Consider the following 24275-nt stretch of genomic DNA (forward strand, 5'->3'; position numbering starts at 1 on the left):
TCCTTAACTCTTGGGCCTTAGTTCTCTCCTCTGTACGCTGAAGGGAGTAACGGGGTAGAAACGAGGTGACTTCTGAAGACCCTTCTGGCTGTCATATCAGTAAGTTCAGGGAAGATGGCGTCTGCTCAGGCTATCTTCCCCAGCTCTGTTCCTGGCTGGCTGCACAGCCGCCAGGCCCCGAGCCCGGAAAGCAGACACATTCCCGTGATAACCCATGACACCCAAGCTTTGTCTTTGTGTATAATTCACACAGAGCTGCAGAGGCCCAAAGGACTCTCCCATCAGCCTAGGGAGAGGGGACGGAGAGGGGAGAGCGGGAAGGACAGAGCCCTTGGTGCACTCAGCAAACTTGAATGACTACCTACTGTGTGGAGCTGGCCCGAGCACAAGGTGCCCACACAGGGGTCTGGAGGGTATGGATGGCCGGGGGTGGGGGTGTGTGTGCTAGAACCCATTTGTCATTGAGCAACAGCTTTTGGCCAGGCTGGGTGAGTGGCTGAAACCCAGCGGGTTGGTCAGATTGACTCAGGTAAGTCCTTCCCACAGTGGAGGACTGCGCAGATAGGAAATGCTGAGGTATGAAACACACATGCACGCACAGAGGGAAGACACTAGTTTCAGAGGAAAAACGGCGAGGGGCATTTAATCTTAAAACTTAAGAGGTCTCAGAGACAAAGGCTTTGGAAGGAAGGTGTGGGCATTCCTGATGCTTTACTTTCCCCGGAAAATTACTGCACCGTAATTTGTGAGTTTATTTCTTCCAACTAAGAAATAGAGGCAAGAAAGAGGGAGTAACCCGAAGTGAAGGGCTCTAAGATCCAGGGACCACCAGCCAGCTCAAGTTGGATTTCAGCAGTTGGGGCTGCCTGGGTGTGCAAAGCTGCTGTGTGAGCAAAACGCTGCCGTGAAGACATTCCAGGCGGCTTCCAGGAAGCGGCTGTATGTGCTGACACGCATGTGGACAGGCAGTCTGGCTGGCCACCTCTCAAGACTGGTGTTTCCTAGAGCTTTCCATTGGCAAACGCTGCCTCCTGGAACTGAGGGACAAAGGTTTTGAAATAAGCCCTGGTGGGAAAGAAGGAGAGAAAAAAAATTGTGGTTAGCACAAACAACTTGAAAAAAAGTGCAACTCGGAGCTTTCAAGCTAACTCAGAACAGTTGTTATTTATTGTTCATGCATGTTGGGCTGGATTTGCCTTCTCTGCTGGGGCAAAGCCCTCCGGATTTTTCCAAGGAGGTGCACGCAGTTCACTACTGTGATATCTCTCAGGAATATTCAAAGGGCCCGTACGTGCGCCTTCCTGGCTGCCGGTTCCTATGAGATACCTGCACTCAGGTCCTGCTGCCTTTTTTCAGGACAAAGACAAGGGCCTGGTCCAAGCTACAACACAGTGTGTGTGCAATTGAACCACACAGTCATTTAGAGATCTGAAGTATCAGGAAGGTTGCCTTTTCCACTCGGTTGGACCTTTGACTTCATAAAGACAGAGGGTCTAATAAGCTTTTTAACACATTCTATTTGTTTAGAGACGGGGCCTCACTCTGTGAGCCAGGCTGGAGTTCAGTGGTCCAACCATAGCGCACTGTAGCTTTGACCTCCTGGACGCAAGTGATTCTCCTGCCTCAGCCACCCAAGTAGTTAGGACTATAGGCGTGTGCTACCACGTCAGCAATTTTTTTTCACTTTTTTGTAGAGACAGGGCCTTGTTATATTACCCAGACTGGTCTCAAACTCCTGGCCTCAAGGGATCCTCCTGCCTCAGCCTCCCAAAGTGCTGGGATTATAGGCCTGAGACACCACACCCAGCGCTAATAATTTCTAAATGATTCATGGTCTCCATTTATTTCCGAACGCATATGCAGTCTGGTCTACTGGAAAGAAAGCTAGGCTGGGTGTGAAGAGAACCCTTCCCAGTCAGTGGAAGAGGGGAGGCAGGACTGGAGGCAGCCCATTTGGCCTTTTCGGCATCCCGGTTTCTAATCTGTGGAAGCAGGGCCAAGTTCTACCTCAGATGTGCACCTGCCGAGCCCACACTGTGTCAGGCACCGTACAAGGCATCAGGCATGGCGGGGTGGTCCAGCCATGGGACCCGGCATGTGGGAGACTGCAGTGTGGAGGAGATGGACACATGGGTGACCCCACATCAGGGCACCAATGGCAGTCCCACGGGCCGCAGTCCGTGCAGCAGGGAAGGGGCAGTGGAGGGGCATTTCCAGCAGCAGCTTGCTGTCAGTTGAGAGGTGAGGGAGAAAAGTGAGGGGAGGAGAAGGGAGGGGCTGCAGGGGAAGGAGATGGGCACCCGTGCTCCTGGTCACCAGGCTTGCCTTCTAGCCCCGCCCCACCGACACCCACACAATCACGGTGACACCTTACGTGTCCAGGAATCTCACCTCAGAGCAGTGGTAAGAACCAGGCAGGGCCACCAAGAGCTGTCACCCTCAGCACTGCAAAGACTTCATCACCTCACCCACAGGGAGCCTCCCACAATCCATTTTATTTAGGATCTGGTCCTACTGAGCCTGGCTGTACCGGCTCCCGGCTCCCAGCTCCCAGCTCCCAGGAGATCAGAAGCAGCAAATCCGCGGTGGAGGAGCTAACCCAAGGGCAGGAGGCAGATTCACGGCAGCAGTGAGAAGAGAACAGAAAACTGCTCAGGAGCTCGAGCGCTCACCGGGGTTCCTGTGCCGCAGGGCAAAGAGCCCCACGCAATCCGACAGGCCCTGGAGTCGTCTCTGGAGCAGAGCAAATGCAGCGGCTGGTGCCACCGGCTGCCCGCCCCCTTCAAGTCAACTGCAGCCCTCTTTCCAATCTGGCCTTCGAATGCTCTGGCTCTTTCTCAGTGCTGGCCTCCACCACGGCCTCTGCAGCACTGAAATGGCAGCTCCTCTCTCTGGAAGCTCTCTTTCCCTGTGACTTCTGTGACATGAGGTGCCACAGCTGTCCTGCCTCTCTCTACCTCTCCCTGCCCCTCCTTCGGCACTCCCAGGCGCCATCGTCCTTGGGGTCACACAGAGCAAGGTGGGAACTCCTGGGCCTGCAGCACCGCTAGCCCAGCCCTCCCTCCCCTCAAACTTCCAGTCCCATGTCTCCAACCACCTGTGGGACCCCCCACCTGTCACTCTGTAACTCACACCAGGGTTCCACATGGATGTTTTCATCACTTTCATGTATCTGAAAATGCTCTGACCAATTTGGTTTTCTGTAACAGAACCTGCAGTTTCCTTCTGAACCAGTTTCCATTCTCCCTAAACTCCATGGTGAATTCATCCTCAAGGTTTCTGCCGCTAAGTCCCTCCGTCCGTAGTGACTCCCACAGCTCCTGTCTTATCTTTTGATGGCACTGCTGCAGAAGCTGCTTCTCCCCTGGACATGAGGCCTCCTTTGCCTTTGTTTGCGGCTACACTGATTCTCTTACAGTGTGAGTCTCTGTCCCTTTCTTGAGCAAGACCTTAATGTCCTCCAAACTCTCAGCCTGGCATTCAATGACTCTCACTATCTGGCTCCAAGTCATTAAGAAGACAATCTATTCTGTTCCTCTATCACATTTTTTGAGATCATGCAACCCTTTGAGAAGCTAAGAAAGTTCAGGATCCTCTCCTCAGAAACTGCAGGGAAGACCTCCCCCGACTGCAACCCGGGGACGTCACAGGCCCCCTAAGCCGGCCACGGTCCAGGATATGAGCCTTGGATCTACTCCCTCTCCCTTCTTCTCATCTGACTACCTGCTCTTCCTCACACATGCCATTTGCCACCTCTGGGCTTATTCATGCTCAGGACAAATACCCTTGCTTCCATCAAGTCTTCCCTGGTCCCCAGGAGCTCCTCTCCCTGCACGCTATCCGTGCTTCTTTCGGGGCACTTGTCTCACACGCACAGGTCTTATCTGCCAGCCCCTGGAAAGCGGGAGCACATCCTGCTCCCAGTGACCACCAGGCCTGGCTCAGCGTAGAAAGCACTCGGTGATGGGCTGTGGCTTTAATGTAACTTAATCATGGCCACCAGTTTGCAAGAAGCAGCTACAGTATGTCCATTACAAGCTGTTTAAGAAGGCGGGAGAGGTTGGGCGCAGTGGCTCACGCCTGTAATCCAGCACTTTTGGAGGCCGAGGCGGGTGAATCACCTGAGGTCAGGAGTTCAAGACCAGCCTGGCTAACATGGCGAAACCCCATCTCTACTAAAATACAAAAATGAGCTGGGTGTGGTGGTGGGTGCTTGTAGTCCCAGCTACTTGGGAAGCTGAGGCAGGAGAATTGCTTGAACCCAGAAGGCGGAGGTTGCAGTGAGCCAAGGTCACACCCATGCCATGGCACTCCAGCCGGGGCGGCAGAACGAGACTCTGTCTCAAAAAAAAAAAAAAAAAACAAAAAAGAACTGTGGGTAATTCTTGGTGTTCCTAGTAGTCTTTGAGGATGGCGTCTCTACTAAAAATACAAAATTAGCTGGGCCTGGTGGCACATGCCTGTAATTCCAGCTACTAGGGAGGCTGAGGCAGGAGAATTGCTTGAACCTGCGAGGCGGAGGTTGCGGTGAGCCGAGATCGTGCCATTGCACTCCAGCCTGGGCAACAAGAGTGAAACTCCGCCTCAAAAAAAAAAAAAAAAAAGAAGGTGGAGAGAAAGCAACCCCAGAAAGACAACAGGTATAATATTTAGATACTGAGGAGGAACACTTCAGTCCATTCTCAAATTTCAAACTTTGTCAACAGTAAGAAAGATAAAGCACCCTCTTCCATCCACTTGTGATCAACACAGCCCTGAGCCAGCCAAACCGCCACCTTCTCTGGCACTCAGGACCTCATAGTCCTTATCCATTAACGGCACCATGCCACAGTCACCCTTAATGCAAAAGGAGAGCTGTGATGTGGAGGAAAGAGCTCTAGATCTAGGTGAGGCCGGGCAGGGCAGGAGAAGCCCTGGGCTCTGTTCTCTTACGAAGAGTAGGGGTGATAAGGCCACCTGACGCCACACTCGCATGGGACAGTGTGTGGGAGGAGACAGTCAACTGTTGGCTGCCACCCAGACGTTGAGGGCCACTTATTCCTTCCATATGTTTCACCTGCTGCTATTTTCCCAGCAACATGGAAGTGCGGCTGGAGAGAGTCTTGTGGCCCCACTTCTCCAGAGGGTCTGAGATCGACAGGCTGCCACCAACCTCTGCTGCATGGATTCTGTGGCCTGATGTGCACCGCGGAGTCTGGCCCATCCCAGTACCACTTTCAGGGAGGGCCGAATGTGCCCCAAGTTAGAGGTGAGGACGCCACCTTCCCTGACCTTACAGCTACAAACATCAAGGGGAGAGGCTGCAGCTGAGCTGCACTGTAGCCCCCACAGGTGCCGGATGAGCAGATGGTGCTGGCCTGAGCTGGGCAGCGGTCGGGTCCGGGGAGCTCTCCACCTACCTCCCCAGGCCCAGAGTCACACTGGGTCCCAAGGCAAGCCTCATCAGCTCAGATTTTCCTTGGAAACTTACAGGGGAAGGGGCTACAACATTGCAAGCTCTTCACACAAAAAGGTCTTGGCAAGAGGGAGCACATTTGAAAGGCAAGTTTTTTTCTTTTCAGAAAGTTCTAAAGCTTCCTGTTCTGTCCTGGGCTTTCCCTGCCAGGGCCAACTGCGTGCTGCCAAGGGGAAGCGTGGCGAGGGCTATTTAAAGGCATGATGCTACCAGCTGTTTTCAGTGAGTGCTTCTCAACTTGGATCCTCATTAAGTCAGTTAAGGGAGGGGGAGGAGAAGGAAAGGGAAAATGACAACTGGCTCCCACCCATTTATAGATTTTAAAAAACACTGTTTTCATTTATTTCACTTTTTATCAGAGAAAATGGAGAGCTGCCCAGAGTACAGATTGCTAATGGCAAGAGGTATCTGTCATCTTTGAAAAACCTTTGACCCACAAAGTATGTAGTAAGCTTTAAAAGTGTAAGCGTGTTCTAGGGGATAGTGAGGTCTCCTTACCTCCCCATTAACTGGCCAAGTGGGGCCCACAGGAGAGGGCCCTGAGTGTCAAGCTCCTCACTGAATGCACACTGGAAGGGAATTTATTTTTAGACGGAATTAGAGCTCAATATGCCTGAGGGCAAAATGAGGTTCGGGCCCTCTTCACTGATCTCAGTCTCACTGCTCAGGGTTTCATAAAATTACAGGAGCCTCAGTTAGGAGAAGAAAACGTAAGGACTGGGTAGGTTTTCCATGAATTCAGAGCAGAAGTAGGGTTGGCCCAGGCTTCAGCCCACAGGCACGGCATGGTGGAGGCAACGGGGTCAGGAGTCAGGGGGTCTACTTTTGTGGGCCTTGGGCCCAGGGTAAATCTCTTCTGGACCTCAGCTCCCTCACCTACAAAGCAGAGTGCTGTTAACTGAGGGTCCTAAGGCTGGTGGGCTGTAGAAGGTGAGGGCAGCCTGTGTGGGGCGGGCTCTGGAGCCAGGCAGACTGGGCTTGAGGCCTGGCCACGCTCCTTACTCGTTGATCATAAGGGCAAGTGATTGCAGCTTTAGTTTCTTCATCTAAAAGGTGGGAAACCTGTGCCTACCTTAAAGGGTTTTTGTGAGGAGTGGATGAGATGGTCTGAGTAAGCGTTTGGCACGGTATGCGGCATAAGAGATGATCCGCAAACATCAACTATTACCATGGGTACCCGCTGGGGCCAAAGGGAAGAGGCTCTGAGTCTGAGTTCGTGGAAACAGCCAGAAGAACGTGTGTGTGCAGAAGCAGGCAACCTGTGAGAGGTCTAGGGTCCTTGCCCTCAGTTCAGCCTTTCCTGAGGCTCCAGGTCCTCCCTCCTCACTGATCACACTAAGCTGGCAATCGCAGGCAGAGATGGCCAATCTCAGGCTTGGACACTCAGCCAAAGTCATGGCACACTGTGTGTCTTTTGCAATCCAGTCTAGAGCTGCTCGTGGCATCCTTGTGGCATCAAAGGACAAACTCTGCAGCCAGAGGCACCTCCAGCCCTTGCCTGTCTTCTGCCCCCCAAACCTGCCAGGGGTACTCCTTGTGTGTGGTGTGTGGATTTGGTCAGGGCTTGATCAGGGATGACGCTGTAGCTCTTCCTAGAGGGGTATTTAGGAATCACATGGCTCCAGCTGCCAAGAGCAGGGTGTTGGTTGGCCTGGTCCTCAAACAGCTCTCCTTCTGTCCAGGACAACATGCATCATAAAAGGAAGGCAGTGGGGGAAGTGGAAAGAGCATTGCACTGCGAGGCAGACGACTCACAGCTCTAGCCTGGGCCCTGGCTCATTGTGTCATCCAGAACTGGGACTCCATTTCCTCACCTGTAACAGGACACTTTCTACTTAATGATCTTATGACCACCCAGTTATGGTCTGAGATATCATCCATGTGATCTTGAGCAAGCCACTTAAACCTTTTGTGTCTTGATTCTTCATCTATTAAATTCAGACACTAGTACCTCTTCTCTTTTTTTAAAAAAAGTTCCAGGATCCACGTTCAGGATGTGTAGGTTTGTTACATAATAAAAGTGTGCCACGATGGTTTGCTGCGCCTCTCAACCCAGCACCTAGATATTAAGCCCCGCAGGCATTAGCTATTTATCCTGAAGCTCTCCCTCCCACCCTGCCACCCACCAGCAGGCCCCAGTGTGCGATGTTCCCCTCCCTGTGTCCGTGTGTTCTCATTGTTCAGCTCCCACTTATCAGTGAGAACATGTGTTTGGTTTTCTGTTCCTGTGTTAGTTTGCTGAGGATAATGGCTTCTAGCTCAAACCATGTCCCTGCAAAAGACATGAGCTCATTCCTTTTTATGGCTGCATAGTATTCCATGGTGTATGTGTACCACATTTTCTGTACCCAGTCTATCATTGATGGACTGGGTCGATTCCATGTCTTTGCTATTGTGAATAGTACTGCAATGAACATATGCGTGCATATATCTTTAAAAGAGAATGATTTATATTCCTTTGGGCATATGCCCAGTAATGGGATTGCTGGGTCAAATGATATTTCTGGTTCTAGGTCTTTAAGGAATTGCCACGCTGTCTTCCACAATGGCCAAACTAATTTACATTCCCACCAACAGTGAAAAGGCGTTCATATTTCTCCACAGCCTTGCTGGCATCTGTTGTTTCTTGACTTTTTAATGATCGCCATTCTGATTGGCATGAGATGGTATCTCACTGTGGTTTTGATTTGCGTTTCTCTAATGATCAGTGATGTTGACATTTTCTCATATGTTTCTTGGCTGCATAAATGTGTTCTTTTGAAAAGTGTCTGTTCATGTCCTTTGCCCACTTTTTAATGGAGTTGTTTTTTTCCTATAAATTTAAGTTCCTTGTAGATTTGGATATTAGACTTTTGTCAGATGGATAGATTGCAAAATTTTTCTCCCATTCTGTAGGTCGTCTGTTCATTTTGAAGACAGTTTCTTTTGCTGTGCAGAAGCTCTTTAGTTTAATTAGATCCCATTTGTCAATTTTTGCTTTTGTTGAAATTGCTTTTGATGTTTTCGTCATTCGCCCATGCCTCTTTCCTGAGTGGTATTGCCTAGATTTTCTTCTAGGATTTTTATAGTTTTGGGTTTTATATTTAAGTCTTTAATCCATCTTGAGTTAATTTTTGTATAAGGTGTAAGGAAGGGGTCCAGTTTCAATTTTCTGCATATGGCTAGCCAGTTCTCCCAGCACCGTTTATTAAATAGGGAATCCTTTCCCCATTGCTTGTTTTTGTCATGTTTGTCGAAAATCAGATGGCTGTAGATGTGCAGTCTTATTTCTGAGATCTCCATTCTGTTCCACTGGTCTATGTGTCTGTTTTTGTACCAGTGCCACGCTGTTTTGGTTACTGTAGTATAGTTTGAAGTTAGGTAGCGTGATGCTACTTTGTTCTTTTTGCTTAGGATTGTCTTGGCTATATGGGCTCTTTTTCAGTTCCACATGAATTTTAATGTAGTCTTTTTAAAATTCTGTGAAGAATGTCAATGGTAGCTTAATGGGAAAAAGCATTGAATCTATAAATTGCTTTGGGCAGTATGGCTATTTTCGTGATATTGATTCTTCCTATCCATGAGCTTGGAATGTTTTTCCATTTGTTTGTGTCCTCTGACTTCCTTGAGCAGTAGTTTGTAGTTCTCCTCGAAGAGGTCCTTCACACACCTTGTAAGTTGTATTCCTAGGTATTTCATTCCCTTTGTAGCAACTGTGAATGGGAGTTCATTCATGATTTGGCTCTCTGCTTGTCTACTGTTGGTGTATAAGAATGCTTGTGATTTTTGCACATTGATTTTGTATCCTGAGACTTTGCTGAAGTTGCTTATCGGCTTAAGAAGCTTTTGGGCTGAGACAATACGGTTTTCTAGATATAAAATCATGGCATCTGCAAACAGAGATCGTTTGACTTACTCTCTTCCTATTGAATAACCTTTATTTCTTCCTTTTGCCTTATTTCTCTGGCCAGAACTTCCAATACTACGTTGAATAGGAGTGGTGAGAGAGGGCATCCTTGTCTTGTGCTGGGAATGCTCCCAGCTTTTGCCTGTTCAGTATGATATTGGCTGTGGGTTTGTCATAAATGGCTGTTATTATTTTGAGGTATGTTCCATCAATACCTAGTTTATTGAGAGTTTTTAACACGAAGGGGTGTTGAATTTTATTGAAGGCCTTTTCTGCATCTATTGAGATAATCATGTGGTTTTGGTCTTTAGTTCTATTTATGTGATGAATTACGTTTATTGATTTGCATATGTTGAACCAGTCTTGCATCCTGGGGATGAAGCCGACTTGATTGTGGTGGCTAAGGTTTTTGATGCGCTGCTGAATTCAGTTTGCCAGTATTTTATTGAGGATTTTTGCACTGACGTTCATCAGGGGTACTGGCCTGAAGTTTTCTTTTTTTGTTGTACCTGCCAGGTTTTGGTATCAGGATAATGCTGCCCTCATAAAATGAGTTAGGGAGAAGTCCCTCCTTTTCAACTGTTTGGAATAGTTTCAGAAGAAACGGTACCAGTTCCTCTTGGTACCTCTGGTAGAATTCAGCTGTAAATCCATCTGGTCCTGGGCTTTTTTTGGTTTGTAGGCTATTTATTACTGCCTCAATTTCAGAACGTGTTATTGGTCTATTCAGGGATTCGACTTCTTCCTGGGAGGGTGTGTGTGTCCAGGAATTTATTCATTTCATCTAGATTTTCTAGCTTACTTGCACAGAGGTGTTTATAGTACTCTCTGATGGTTGTTTGTATTTCTGTGGGGTCAGTGGCGATAGCCCCTTTATCATTTTATATTGACTAGCACCCCTTTTCAGGGAGCTTGTGAGGAGAATGGAAATACGTATCAAGTACCAAGTCTAGGGCCTGATACCTGGCAAGTTTCAGTAGGAGGTGGCAATGCTATAAAGGTGGTGGGAGCAGTTGGGTTATTATTGGACAGCTTTTATCTGCATAGGATAGTTTTTATCTGTATAGTTTTATACAAATGGGGCAGGGTTAGTGAACACTGCAGAGCCCCAAGCAAAAAGTGCCACAGACAGTTTTGGGGGGGACATGAAGGCCTGTTCCTCTCGGCCACCCCCCTGCCCTCTGGCTCAGGAAGCATTAAGTGATCAGGGGTAATGCCTGGAAAATGACGTAACGGTTGGGTTCTAGAGAAGGGGGTCTAGGGAGACTGAAGAAAGTTAAGACAGGGAGCCATCAGGGAAATGCTCAGACGCCTTGGGGTTGAGGCCAGTAGGAACTTTTGTTCAATGAAGTCTCATCAAAAGGGTTCTTTCCTACTGGAATTATAGTGCTTTATTGATTCAAGAGATCTTTTCAAAAGAATAAAAATCCATAACATAGACATCTGACAAACTGAATCAATATAGCTTTAAATAAATGAAAACAAAAACAGAATATGCAATCCAAAGAGGTTGGGGACTCTGGGGGCAGGGAGAGAGCACCTAAGGCAGTTAAGCTTTGCAAAGGTGCTTCTTGCAACACTACTGGGTGTGGCAGGGGTCATGCTCCCCATTTTGCAGGTGAGAAAACAGAAGCTTAACAAGTTTAGTTAAGATGCCTGCCAATATCACTCCAACCCCAGTGCCACTAGAGCCCGGCCCCATGGATGAGACCGTGTGGTCTTGTTGCTGTTAGCCTCCTTTACTTGGAACTTTTTATTTTGCAAGAGCCTAACAGTTGCCTTCTTCCAAAACAGGACTTGAATTCTGGAATTCAAAAATGCTTTTCTTTGGGTCATTGTAAGATGAGCCTCATGATGTTTGCTAGAGTCAGGCCAATGTGGTGGTAGGGTGGGGTGTGGTAGGAGAAGTGGTTCAGGGACACAGCCCTCACTGTCAGGAAATCAAGGGCATAAATCAAGTCAGAGGTCATTTTTGCAAATAGAGGCAAGTTCCAACATCTAAGGCTCATTGCTTTTTCCAGTTTTCTTCTGCAGCTGTGACTTCAACTGGCACATGTTTTTAATCAGTCATATGAAAACCGATTGTGGTCTGCAAATCAAAGCAGTCCTGTAAATAGTGTAAGACAAGTCCTGCTAATCATGCCTCGTGGTCTTGCCTTGTCCTTATTGTCCTGAACCGCCACTGTAAATTCTGACTCACTTGGGGTTACTCGCCTCGTGTCAAAGGGTCATCCTCACAACAGGCTGGCTACAAAGAGACCTGCTTCTGTTTCAATGCCCTTCGCCCCAAACCCTCCAAAGGCCCCTGTGACAACTGCCATCCAACTGGGTGCCTTGGTGAGTGAGTGACTGGCACGATGGGAGCTTGTTTTGTAATTATGCCCTGGGCGATGGCAGCCTGGCTCTCGGGTGTGGGCTCTAGGAACAAACAAGTGCTTGTAAATGGCTCACCTACACAGTCAATCTTGCTAAATGCGCCAACCCCGGAGCATGCCTGGTTTGTTTTCAGGGGGTCTAAGCTTGCAGAACAAGGAAATTAACAAACTTGAGATGCAAAGGCTTGATATCGCAGTGAGAACACAGTATCACATGCTCCCAGCTTCAGGCAGAGGCCCTTGCCCTCAGCTGGAATCAATCTCCCCTCTACTCGATTCCACAGCACGCTGGGCCTCCAACCTCGGGCTGAGCTATGTCTGCCTCGTGTTTGAGATGTTTAGATTGGTGTCTAGACTACAATTTATACAGCTCGGCTTCCTCGCCTGTGAGAAGGCTGACTGTGGTCTCAGTATGTGTTGAATTAAATCAAATGCCGTTTTAGGAGGACTTCAACAACAACTGACTGAAATCCATTTCTAGACATCAAAGTATTGGGATGAATTCTGGTTCCTGCTAAATCACAGGGTATTTTTAAATACTTACCAAAGCGATCAAAATTACTGAGCAGTTCTCTCTCCCTCTGAGGCCCTCCAAGGAGGCCCTCTGGAGCTTGGCCAGTTCCTCTGGGGCTGGAGCAGCTTGCAGCCAGTTTTTGCAACTGCAAAGGCCAGGACTTGCTCCCACGGGCTGCAGGCATCTCTGCTCCCTTGGCATCCCCTGGTGCAGCAGATGAGAAGGAGGAGGAGAAGGGAGGGCCAGCTGGCTAAATGGAGGGAGGGACAGGGTAGTCCTAATGGGCTCCTGAGCCTCCACCGGCCATGGGACCAGCTTCCTTCTCTGGTGTTCATCGCAGATGTGTGCACGCATCTACACATACCAACTATTCTCTCACACCCTGGGAGAAGCTCCGTGAGGGCAAGGCCCATGGGTCATATTCATCCATCTTTGCATCCCCAGCCTGAAATATAGTGTCCAACACACACCAGCTCAATAAATCTTTCTCAAATGCAAGCATTTAGCTTACTTAAGATATACTTTAGAATGACAGAATGTTGTAATAGAAGGAAAAAGGAAACCGCTGAGGTCAAACATTACAGGGAAGGGGAAGGGGAGACTAAGGGCGGGAGGTTAGGGTGGTTCCTGTGGCACTGCATATCCTAATGATACGTTAGCATACGTCATCCCTGTAAGTGCCTAGAGGGCAGAATTTGGGGATGGTTCACCCTTAGTGCCCTTGGTGCTCACCTTGTCAGAAGCTCCCAGCGGGTGAATGTCAATTTGGTGCTAAATGAACGCCTGTTTGCCCAGGGGGTTGACCTGAGGCCCCAGAGCTAGTAGGAGGAGTGTGAGCCAGTCCTCTCCATCCCCCTCCCTCTCGGACTGCCGTGCCCATCATAAGCTGCTTGATGAGAGGCAGGAATGGCTGTGTGGCACTGAGAAAGGCTGGGAGGATGGGTGCACCTGGCTGGGCTGGGACTGGGAACAAGGCCAGGTGGTGGGTATGGGGGGCTAAGGAATGTGCCGCTGCCTGGGGCCTGGGAACCCAGAGAAGGGCCCCAGCCCTGGGTTTATCTTGTCTCCCCATCTGCACCTGCCTGGTGTGCCCAGATAGTGAGTCCTCTGCTCACTCTGCCCAGGGCTGCAAGAGCAGGCACTCAGCACAGGCCACGATGTGCTGATGGCCACGTGGCTGCCTGGGGTTGGGGTGCAGGGAGCTCACCACAGTCCCGGCCAGGAAGAGGGCTACTCACGCAGCTCACCTGCGGGGTGAAGTGGGCCGCCTGTCCGATGGTGGTGAGTCACTACCAAGGTCACAGATTACCCTCCAATTCTTAGTCATCGAAAGGTGAAAAACCAAAGGGTGGCCCTCAAAGAGGAAGTGCCCAGGGACCCAGCAGAGCTGACCCTGGAATGTGGGTCCAGGCCCCAAGTCACACCCCAGCTGGAACAGTGCTCCGAGGTTTGTGCGCGGCACGGCCAGGCATCAGCCTCCACAGCAAAGTGCCAGACTCCCAAAGGAGGGCCTAAGGAACACTTAGGAGATCGACTCCTTGGGGCCTCTAACCTTCCCCTCCCCTGAGGCTCTCTAGGGCTTTGAAGTGTTATTTGCCTGGTTATAAGTTCAGTTTCTTCCACCAGATCTCAGCATCCAGAGGCCAGAGCTCATGGCTTCCACAGGTGCTCAGCCCCTGCATGCTGGCTTTTGGGCACAGCTTTTGGTCACCCAGCACTCTGGGACATTCACCCCGCTGGCTGGGTGTTTGAGGATGTGGGGGAGGGGCAGCAAGATGGCCATGGTCCCTCCTCTCTTCACCCTCATCCCCCTGACAGCTAAAATCACACCCCAGACACCTGGCTCTCTGGGCTTCAGACAGAAAGGCAGCAATTCCCAAAGAAGAAACTACTCAATGGGAGAGGGTGTCCAAACTCCACTCCCTGCTGGGGTACAGTGGCCGTCTAGAGACAATGGCCTTTGGTAACAAGAGTAATTCTCACAATAGGAACTTCAGGTGGGCTCTGCTGGGATAGGGTGTGGGGAAGTTCCATGCAGGCGGGCAGGTAGCAGAATGTCCGGCTGGAGGGGCCCTTAGGAGTCTTCTGCAATCATGCAGTAGAGAGGCTGGGGAGAAGCACAGGAGGAGATGCACCTGCTCTGCTGGGCTGCAGGGCTCACTCCACACTGCACCAGCACCAGCCCTGCACGTGCTGACAGCAGGTAGCTCTGTGGCCCCAGGCTCCAGGTACACAGAGGGAGGGAGGGAAGGAAAGGAAGGGCATATATGCAACCTGGATGAATGATATCCACATGTGGTGTAAAGTAGGCTTGTTCAAACAGTGGGTTGCAAAATCCATTTCGTGGGTTCTGAGCAGCATTAAAATAAAGTGAAATAAAATCAGAGTGCACTGTATGTGGCACTTTTGTTTTAGTTATATATACTGGATTCAAATGTAAAATATCTTGTGGATTGTGGTTAAAAAAAAAAAAAGGCTGGAAGCCATGAGTATAAGGAAAGGGAGGTGCCTACTACATGCCAGATATCATGCTACTTGTTTTCATGTGTGTTATTTTATATTTACTCCTTCTAACAGGCCTACTACCAGGCAGGTGATTCTATTTTTGCCAAAAATAAATCTATGATCAGAGATGGAAAGTAAGTTTTCTTTTCTTTTCTTTTTTGAGATTAAGGTCTCTCTCTCCGCACTCTGTCACCCAGGCTGGAGTGTGGTGGTGCGATGTTGGCTCACTGCAGCCTCAACCTCCAAGGTTCAAGTGATCCTCCTGCCTCAGCCTCCCAAGTAGCTAGGACTACAGGAGTGCACCACCACACCCAGCTAACTAATTTTTTTTTTTTTTGTAGAGATGGGGTTTCACTATGTTACGGGTCTCACTATGTTGCCTAGGCTGGTCTCAAACTCCTGGGTCAAGTGATCCTCCTGCCTCAGTCTTCCAAAGTTCTGAAATTATAGGTGTGAGCCACCATGCCTGGCCCAAAGTAACTTTTCTAAGATTACACAGCTAATAGGTGGCAATGCTAGTTAGGAATCCAGAGCTGTCTGGCTCCAAAGGGCACATTCTTCCCATGCCACCACGATTTCCAGTGGAAAGTGTACTGTCCACTGAGTCGGGAGCCTTGGGTTCTGTCCCTGGCTCTGCCGTATAATGGTGAATCACTGCTCTGTTTTCTCATCTATGCAGTAAGGGAGTAAGATAAATAATTTCTAAAATTTTTTGATTTCATGCTCTCTCCCATCCCAAACCTCATTGTGGCAGTATTTTAGTCTCCCCCATTAAACCTTTCCTAGAGTTGCCAACAGCTCAGTAATGAATTTCGAGGGCTACTTACTGCCAATCCCCATTGCACCTACATTTGTTCTACAAAACCCCCTAAATGGCCCTGTCTCTGGTAGCTCTGTGTGTCTGCAGGTATTGACTGGTGCTGTTAGCTCTTACCTTGGGACCTGCATTGTGTAGCTTTTCAGCAGAATTATGACTGTGATGACAAGAGACCAAAGGGATGACCTCGGCCTCCTTCTCACGGGCCCATGCGGTTCTTGGAAGGGCTGGGGCATCCTAATGAAGAATGAAGGCTACTCTGAGTGTCTGGGGAAGGAAAAGAAGTGCAAGAAGGAGGGTACGTGCAGTCCACCCAGGTGACATGTGAGGGACCACAAATGTTCTCCAAATAACGAGCCCAGAAGAGCAAAGCAAGCCCAGAAGGTTCCTGTAACATACAGATCATCTTACACCTCCCTAGGGTTGGTGAGGAGTGGTATCTCTGTGAAGTGCTGCCACAGGGGAGGTGTCACCATCCCGCACAGTCAAACTGCGGACTTGGCATGGGGAGCCTGAGCTGTGATTCCAGCTCTGCTTTTCTCTGCTATGCCACTTCAGAGAAGCCACTTCACCGCCCTGTACCCCAGAGATGCCTCATCTGCAAAGTGAGGGGATGGTTTCTGAGGTCACTGCTCGGTCTATTATACTATTATCCATTACTATTATTTCTGCTTTGGTATTAATCCAGCCACTTTAGCCAGAGACAGTTTCTTAAGTGGAAGCAGTAATTTAACAAATGACCTCTCCTGGTGCTTTGCTGGAGGGGTTCCCTCAAGAGCCTCCATAAGCATCATCAGAGGTGCTGCACAGGTCTGAGCCGTCTATCTCCCCTTTGTCTCCAGATCTGACTTAGGACCCCAAGAATGCTGGCCAATATCCATCCTGCTCATGTTCCTTCCACCCTTCAAATCAGCAGACAACTAAACATTCACACATTCATGGGCCACTCCTGTGCTAGTCATGGGCTGGTTCCTGCAGGGGTAAGGGGCTGCATTTGGGCAGGGCCCTGGCCCTCAGGGCACACACAGTTGCTTGACTCCCAGAGCAGAGAGAGCTGCATGCTAACCCTGGATGAGAGTGGGGAGCTCTGCTTTCACAGCCACAGGCTGAGCCCTCCTTGGCCTGCCCCTTCTTACTGCTATTGCTTTGGAAGAACCGGGGCAAACTGCCTGCCTTGGGCTGGCTTTCTTTTCTGCTCAGAGCTATGTGGGGGCATTATCCAGCAGGCCAGACGTCTAGCCCCTTTAATGACAATAATGATAATTTACATTTATACAATAAAGGCCTTTCATCGGGGGATTTTAATTGTATCACAAACAATAATTAATTCCCCTTTGCGAGTCTGGCAGCCAGCTAAGCAGGAGTCCCTTTACTCTGCAGGTCAGGAGTGCTTTCCTGGGCCTGCAACATGCTGGGGGTCTCCCACCTACCTGACACCTCCCCACCCTCAAGGCCTGGCCTAAGCATCGGGGCCTGGGGCCGCCAACTACAGTCCATGACTGTTTGTCCTGCCCCTGAAGCTCCACAACATCAATTGTTGAGCCACTCATTTGGTGCTAACCAGAGAACCTTGCTATTGGGCGAGACCTCAGGATATTGTCCAAGGCAGTAGCACTTCTGGGGGGTGATCCTCTGCCGCTGCCAGAACACCTTTCATGATGGAGAGCGCGTTGCTTAAAGGTGTCTCTAAGAGTTACAGGGTTCATCTCTCTCCAGAACTGGAATCTGTCCCCTCGAAACTTCTGCCCATGGGTGCCAGCTCTGCTCTCTGGAATGAAGCAATCCTACGTAACTGTCTGGGGTTGCTGGTTGATGTTTCTGGTACGTAAGTTGTCTACTTCTGTGGTCACCCTTGGGCGGAGCTTGGTGGCTTACACTTCACTGAAGTTCAGGGACACCTGTAAACTGAGTGGTAGGGGCAGCCGGAAGCTCCATCACTGGGGAGTGCCGAGCTTTCAATGCAGCACTTCAGACTACTCTGCCCCAGCCTCAGTGGTATAAACACTGGAGGCTTCTGAGTTCATTTCACTGGGGCTGCACCTCAGTGACACAGAAGTACCCTTATTTTCTGTTGAATGACTGAATGTACAGCTTTCCTTCCTAAGGATCTATTATTCTTAAGTTCATGCAACCACTGTCAATTTTTGGAGACCAAGTCAGACAATAATTGATTTAGTCTTTTTCTTTTTGTAAACTCACTTTATCAGAACAAATATTTGGTGCTAAACTTGAGAAATGGAAGCATCAATGCTGAGCTGGGAACTGACCCAGGGCAAGGAACTCCACAATCCTCCTCCTCTCCAAGGAGTGAGAGGCAAGGGTGGGGCAGAGGGGCAAATGAAATCCTTTGCTAAGTTTATTTTTAAAAAGCTAGATCTTCTGGGGAAACCAACACTCCCTAGAGTGATTTCTGGGTCCCTGCTGGTTTGCTTTTTGCCTGAAAAGACACGGGCCCTCCCTCTGCCAAGAGCACATTGTTTGGGTGAGATTTTTCTCACAGTGGCTTACCATGGAAGGAATTTCGAGCATGCATTAAAGGCTGTTGTTTTCCTAAAACCTGCGCAGTATGAACAAGAGGTTTGGCTAGTGGTGACACAGCCTCATTCTGCTTAGATTTCACACGATTCCTATCTGCCTAGAATTGGGGTGAGCATTTTTGGCTTGGGTTTGGCCTGGATCGTAGATCTGGGGGATGCTTGGGAAAAGAAACATGGGTTAGAGATGGAGCCTCCTGGTGTCATTCTGTGGCAAGGAGAACACGTGGCAATCATTCCCTATCTGATGAAGTGGGAAGAACGTGGATTTTGGAGTAAGAGAAAACTGAATTCAAATGTGGATCTATTACTTACTAGCTGTGTGTCTGGAAAAGCCCCCGAGTCTCTGTTTCTCTCCAGTGACCCCACAGTAGTTGTAATGAGGCAACAGCGCCAGGCACATGGTAAGAACTCAAGCCTTGGTTTCCTTCCTGCGCAGCCCTCCACTGCCATCACATAGCTACAGACACACACACACTGAGGACCTCCTGTTTCATGTTAACTCATCAAACAGTTACTGAACAGCTCTTATTAACAAGGGCCTGGATCTCCTGGGGACACTGTCCAAGTAGGGTCTGGTACCAATAGGTATGTATGCAAGGTGAATTAACTAACTTGATATTTGCTATTTTGTAGTTTATAGTGTGCTTTCAAAATAATCTCATTTTAATCCAAGCAACAATCATGTGTATGAAATCGATCCCATTATTCTACTCCCCCTATATACATGAAGGAACAGGCTTGGAGAGGAGTAACTTGCCCAAGGCCAGGCACATGATAAAGGCAGAACAGGACTTGGAAGCTGCAAGCCTGTGTTCTGAAGACAGCACACTGCTAGCCCTGGAGGGTGTTCCTGCCTTCTGCAGCCACTGAGGGCTAAGGCTGAGGAGGAAGGGCACGGCTCTGGGCGCACCCGGGTTCCACTAGAAGGCACCCCGCTGAGTGACGCTGCCAACCTATGCCTGGCCACAGCAGGCTGCAGCTAAATGTGAAGACACCACCATGGGTCCGGTGACGTGGAGTAGTAAGTTTCTGAAATTGGAGACATTTGCCAGCAGTCAAGTTTCTTTCTCTCAGGCCCTGGGCTCCGGTCCTGCCCTGATGTCCACAGATGTTTCCAGGTTGACTTCGCTGGGCTCCCACTGCCCTTCTCAGTGTGCGTGACTGCACTGACACGCAGGTACTGTCCTTTACGTTCCCATCACATCCTTCTAGGTCACAGAGAAGAAGTGCTATGGGCGCCGGACTCTAACTGTTCCTTAGCAGGGTGCCCTGCACATGTCAGGGGCTCACAACAGGGACAAACTGCATTCCTTCTTGTTCCCAGTAGGCTCTTAAAACCAAGTAATGGGACAGGAAGCAGATATTGGTCCTGGGCTGCTGTCAGCTCACTGGCTCTTTCTTCCCACTCCTCTAGCCTCTGAGCTGCTGGGAACCGCTGATGGATGCAGAATTAAAAGGGTAGGACAGGAGTCTTTCAAAGTTTGACCATATGGCTGGCCCAAATACAATTTCCAGCATGAATTGAGCGGTGGAAATCGGATCTGACCACAATGCTGCAGCACCCAGAGTTCACCACAGTCTTCTCCAAGCCATTCTGACAACACTCCCTGCCAAGGGTGGGTGTCTCGAGGAATGCCGCCGTCACTGTGCACACTGCGCAGCGGGGAACCCAGTGCCTCGGGAGTGAGGTCAGTTCCCCCACCGTGAGCCTGTCTATTCTGGACCTCTGAGCACATTTCCCTGTGCTGCATGTGTATTGCCTTTGACGTTGAACCGTGTGGAAAATCATGCGCACTCCTGGAGCTGAGCTGAAGCCGGCAGGAGGAGCCAGGCCTTGGGCTCTCCAGCGTAAGCACCTGGCCTACAGCACGGCCTATGGCATCTGCGGCCAGAGGACCACCTCTCTGCTCCCAGCATGGGGCACCAATCCGTCAGCCCTGACTCCAGCCACACTTGCCTTGCAGTGCTGCTGAAGGGCACAGGGATGAAGAGGTGTGCTGGTGGCTAGCCTAGTCCGCTGTGTCCTCAAAGACCAAGGCCAAGCAGAGTTAACTTGCTGCTGCCCAGCTAGGCCCCTGAGGGGACCCCTCAGACTTCTAACATGCCAGGTACAGGGGGCGCAGGGGGCTGTGCATTTTTGGAAGTGCAGCTTCTGCCCCGCACAAAGGCATCAGGCCAAGAGAGCAAGTGGGGGCTGAAATTGAGCCTGTGCTCTGCATGCTAAGCTGTGTGCTCACCCAGGGACAGAGGCTCAGAGGGACAGCTTCTTCTTTACCTAAAGCTAACTCCACCAACCCAAAGTGGGAGCCTTTTCTTAGTTTGCACAAAGGTTCTTATTGGCCAAGGTGGCCCTGAGAAGACCGTTCAGTTCTGTGTGTGGGGCTCCCTATCACACATCTGGTGCACTAACATGGGTATGGGGAACTTCACTGGATGCAAATTCTATAAAGTAGAACCTTGTTTGGATGATTTTGGGGGAAGAAAGTGAAGATTTCTTCCTTCCTAATTTGCATTTTAAAAGGCATCTTCAGAACCCATTCTTGTTCTCCTGGCCACAGCCTACTGCACTACCCCACCGCTTACAGTTAATCTTTTCCATCCCATTGCTTAGGCTCAGAAATGAAGGCATACCCAGATAGCCCGGGGTGAGGTGGAGTTTGGGCAGCCCTACAGGTTCTCCAGGACAGCATTTGGCTCCCTTTCCTGCCGTGTTTATCAAGCAGAAGAATCAGCATTCTCTTCCAGGCAAGTACAAATGGGTGTCCCACCTCAAACCACGCCACTGAATACAGTCAGACCTACACAGCTGGGCTATCTTTTCTGCAAAACTGGTGGACACCATGCATAGCAGAGCCATTAGACCAATAAACAAATACAGACACACAGCAAAATAAACTCTGTAAAAATACAGCAAAATAAGCCCCGCCCTTTGTAAAGTTCAACAATCTCAAAGCATGCTTTGTTTTGCTAACTACTACAGGATGGAAAGAGGCCCTTTCCAGTTAGACCCTATTCCAGGACCTCTTCCTAGTCAAGAATTGCCTCAAGTTCAAGAGCCATAGAATGCTGGATTTGAAAACCCTAGAGCTCATCTAGCTCAGGGATCAGCAAACTTCCTGTAAAGGACCAGATAATCAATATTTGCAGCTTCACAGGCCATACCTGCATTCTATTATAACAATTCAACTCTGGCCTTGGAGTGATAACAGCCAGAGATGATATGTAAATCAATGGGTGTGGCTGTGTTGCAATAAAACTTTATTTATAAAACCAGGCAGCTGGCTAGCTTTGCCCTCAGGCTCTTGTTTGCCCATCCATTATCTAGTCCAGCCTTTCCTCGTACAGAGGAAAAGAGATGAGGTCACTCCTTCACAGTCACAGGGCCATTTGGAGGTCCACCCAAGACCAAGACCTGCCTTTCAAGGCTTGGTGGGAGGAACAGAGATACTACTGCCAGCCAAGTATCTGAGAGATACTACTCAGAGCCACCAAGGCAGAGGCCAAAATGGCTAGAGCCACCAAGGCAGAGGCCAAAATGGCTGCCTGGATAACGAGAGATTGACTAACATGTCCAACTTCACCAGAGAGGACCAAAAAGCAGGTGGAAAATCACAAGTTAAAATCTATCCACAGATTAAATCTACAGGTTAAAATCAAATGGGACTGGAAAGACAACCTACATATCCAGCTCAGCCTGCAGAGATCTAACCATCGGTTACAGCCTCTAAGTGTATGCTGCTACTGTTCACCCATCAGTTAGACTCAGGCACAATCTTAAAATGTCTCTGGTGAAGAAAAGGCTGGGAAACAGGAACTGGAAAGTCACTGGCACTTGTCTGTGAACAATACGAGAAGAAAACAGCAAATTCATGTTTTCCAGTCAGCAGCTAGTCAAACCTCTAACAGTACGTAAGTGGTCAGAGAGGACAAGCCCTCTCATCCAGGGCTGAGAACAGGTTGTTTTGGCTGTCAAGCATTTTCAAAACAAGTTTTCTTGGTCTCATGACAGGTTGTGGCAAGAATAAGAAAATAAAAAGAGTGGAAGATCCCATGATCGCTGCCCTGGGCTTCCATGTGGGCTGGCCCTGCCTGCACAGTCAGGTTTGCCTTCAGTGTTCAGATAAAGCTGGTCTTAAGGTTAATACCACCTTGCCAGTGACACCATTGAACAAAGTGATTCCTCTAAGAACTCTCTGGCAGCCAGATAATTTTTCTAGTCTGGGAGGAATAGGTCAAAGTCACTCTTAAGCCCAAGGGTGCTATTCTGCTTGAACCTACGCCCTGCTTTGTTTTAATTTTTACCTCATGTTACGTGGATGAATTATTCCCCTGAAACCGAGGTGAAAAGCTATCTGCTCTGAATTGGATTTTTCCATCTCAACTGCAGGACGCTTGGTCAGGGTGGGGCAAAGAAAGCAGTGAGGAGGCACTAATGGGGACAGCCATGAGTAGGCTGGTAGAGAAAGTGCCACTGGCTCCTAGCAGCAGTGGTCCTGCTCGCTTTTAGGAGACGAGGGTCAAAGCATAAAGCTGAGCATGGCAGTGCCAGAGGACACGCAGCCAAGCGGGGGTCTGGGGGATACTCATCGGGTAATTCAGTGAAAATAACCAGAAATCAACCAACAAGGGTGCTGAGAATTCTCCGATCCCCTGAGCTATTATTGGAGAGCCCAAAGTAGTAGACAGACACCTCGATCTGAGTTCAGACTCAAAATCTGTGACCTTGGGCAGAATTCTCCCTTGTTTCATTTCTAAAGTGAAGCAGCTGGATTATCTTTCTAGCTCCGATATCATGATCCTCAGATTGCCAGGGCACAGCGCACTGAGTCATTACCATCACGTGTGGATGGCTGTGTGAAGTCACTCGCACACGTATCTCCCCACAAGGGACAACTCAAGTTCCCGCTGTGAGCGATGTTCCTGGAAGAAACCGGAAGAGGATGCTCTGCCCTGAGATGTGCTCGTATTCTATGAGACACGTTCTCAGACCACAAAGGCTGTCTTCATTCTACCGATTGTCTGTGGGAATGTTCTGAAGAAAGCAAAGAAAATCCCCCATAAAGCCTTTAAGTTGGAGGAGGGAAAGGCTGATGCATGTTCTTGCCCAGACAGAGGGGGCTGAGGATATGTGAAGGCTGGGGCAAGACATTCTTCCTTGCTTCACCCCCATTCCCACCCCCACTCCCACCTCCATTCCCACCCCCACTCACACTCCAAAACATGCACAGTGGGACCCATCAGATTTGATGTCTCTGCTTAGGAAGTGATTGGAAGGCCCTGCTCAAAGTCTGTTGCGTGGAGCCTTTATCACCTGAGAGACAAGGCTAGCAGGCAGGTGAGCCTCCTTCCCCAAATATGGGGAACAGGTTTGTTCTGGCAGATTCCTGACCTGCCCCTCAATACAGGATGCCTAGTTAAATCTGAATGTCAGATAAACGACTTTTTAGTATACGTATGTCCTAAATACTGCATGGGGCATACTCATGCTAAATTATTTGTTGTTTATTTGAAATTTAAGTGTAACTGGACATGTTGCATTTTTAATTGCTAAATCTGGCAATTCTAACTGAAGATCCAGAGTGGGATCTCTAAAAGCCCTGGGCATTGAGGTGGCAAAGAAGGGGTGAAAGAACCCAAGCCAAATATTCCTTTACAGTGTTCCATGAGTGTGACCCTTAGTTTTTAACTGTGTTTATTAATATTTCCAAGGCCAAGAAGGATCTATTATGATTTACATATCAACACCACAGCAGATCATTATACCAATATGCAATCTGTAAACTTACAAAAAACCTGGCTGGGTGAGGTTGCTTATGCCTGTAATCCCTGCACTTTGTGAGGTTGACATGGGAGGATTGATTGAGCCCAGGAGTTAAAGACCAGCCTGGGCAACATAGTGAGACTCCATCTCTAAAAAAAAAAAAACAACCAAATTAGCCCAGTGCTGTTGTATGGACCTGCAACCCTGGTTACTTGGGAGGCTGAGGTGGGAGGATCGCTTGAGCCCAGGAGTTCAAGTCTGCAGTGAGCTATGATTGCACCACTGTACTCCAGCTGGCAACACAGTGAGACCCTGTCTCTAAAAAGAAACAAACAAACAAACAACAAAACACAACGCCACCACACACACAAAGAAATGCCTTATTGCCTACAGAAAAAAAAAAAAGATAAAATGTTTTAGCATGG

General features: G+C 49.1%; 1 protein-coding gene across 1 annotated transcript in view; it reads right to left on the reverse strand.

Moving 5' to 3' along the window:
- Positions 1–615: 615 nt before the first annotated feature.
- BRE (brain and reproductive organ-expressed (TNFRSF1A modulator)) overlaps positions 616–24275 on the reverse strand; it is a 457102-nt gene continuing 433442 nt past the window's right edge. Inside the window, exons 13-14 of the mRNA XM_011956325.1 lie at positions 12261–12434; positions 616–1065 (exon numbers count right to left, since the gene is read on the reverse strand). Coding sequence (XP_011811715.1) covers positions 12275–12434 — 160 coding nt within the window. The 3' untranslated portion in view covers positions 616–1065; positions 12261–12274. The remainder of the gene's footprint in view (positions 1066–12260; positions 12435–24275) is intronic.

Source organism: Colobus angolensis, unplaced genomic scaffold, assembly GCF_000951035.1.
Source record: "Colobus angolensis palliatus isolate OR3802 unplaced genomic scaffold, Cang.pa_1.0 Scaffold413, whole genome shotgun sequence".
Lineage (NCBI taxonomy): Eukaryota > Metazoa > Chordata > Mammalia > Primates > Cercopithecidae > Colobus > Colobus angolensis.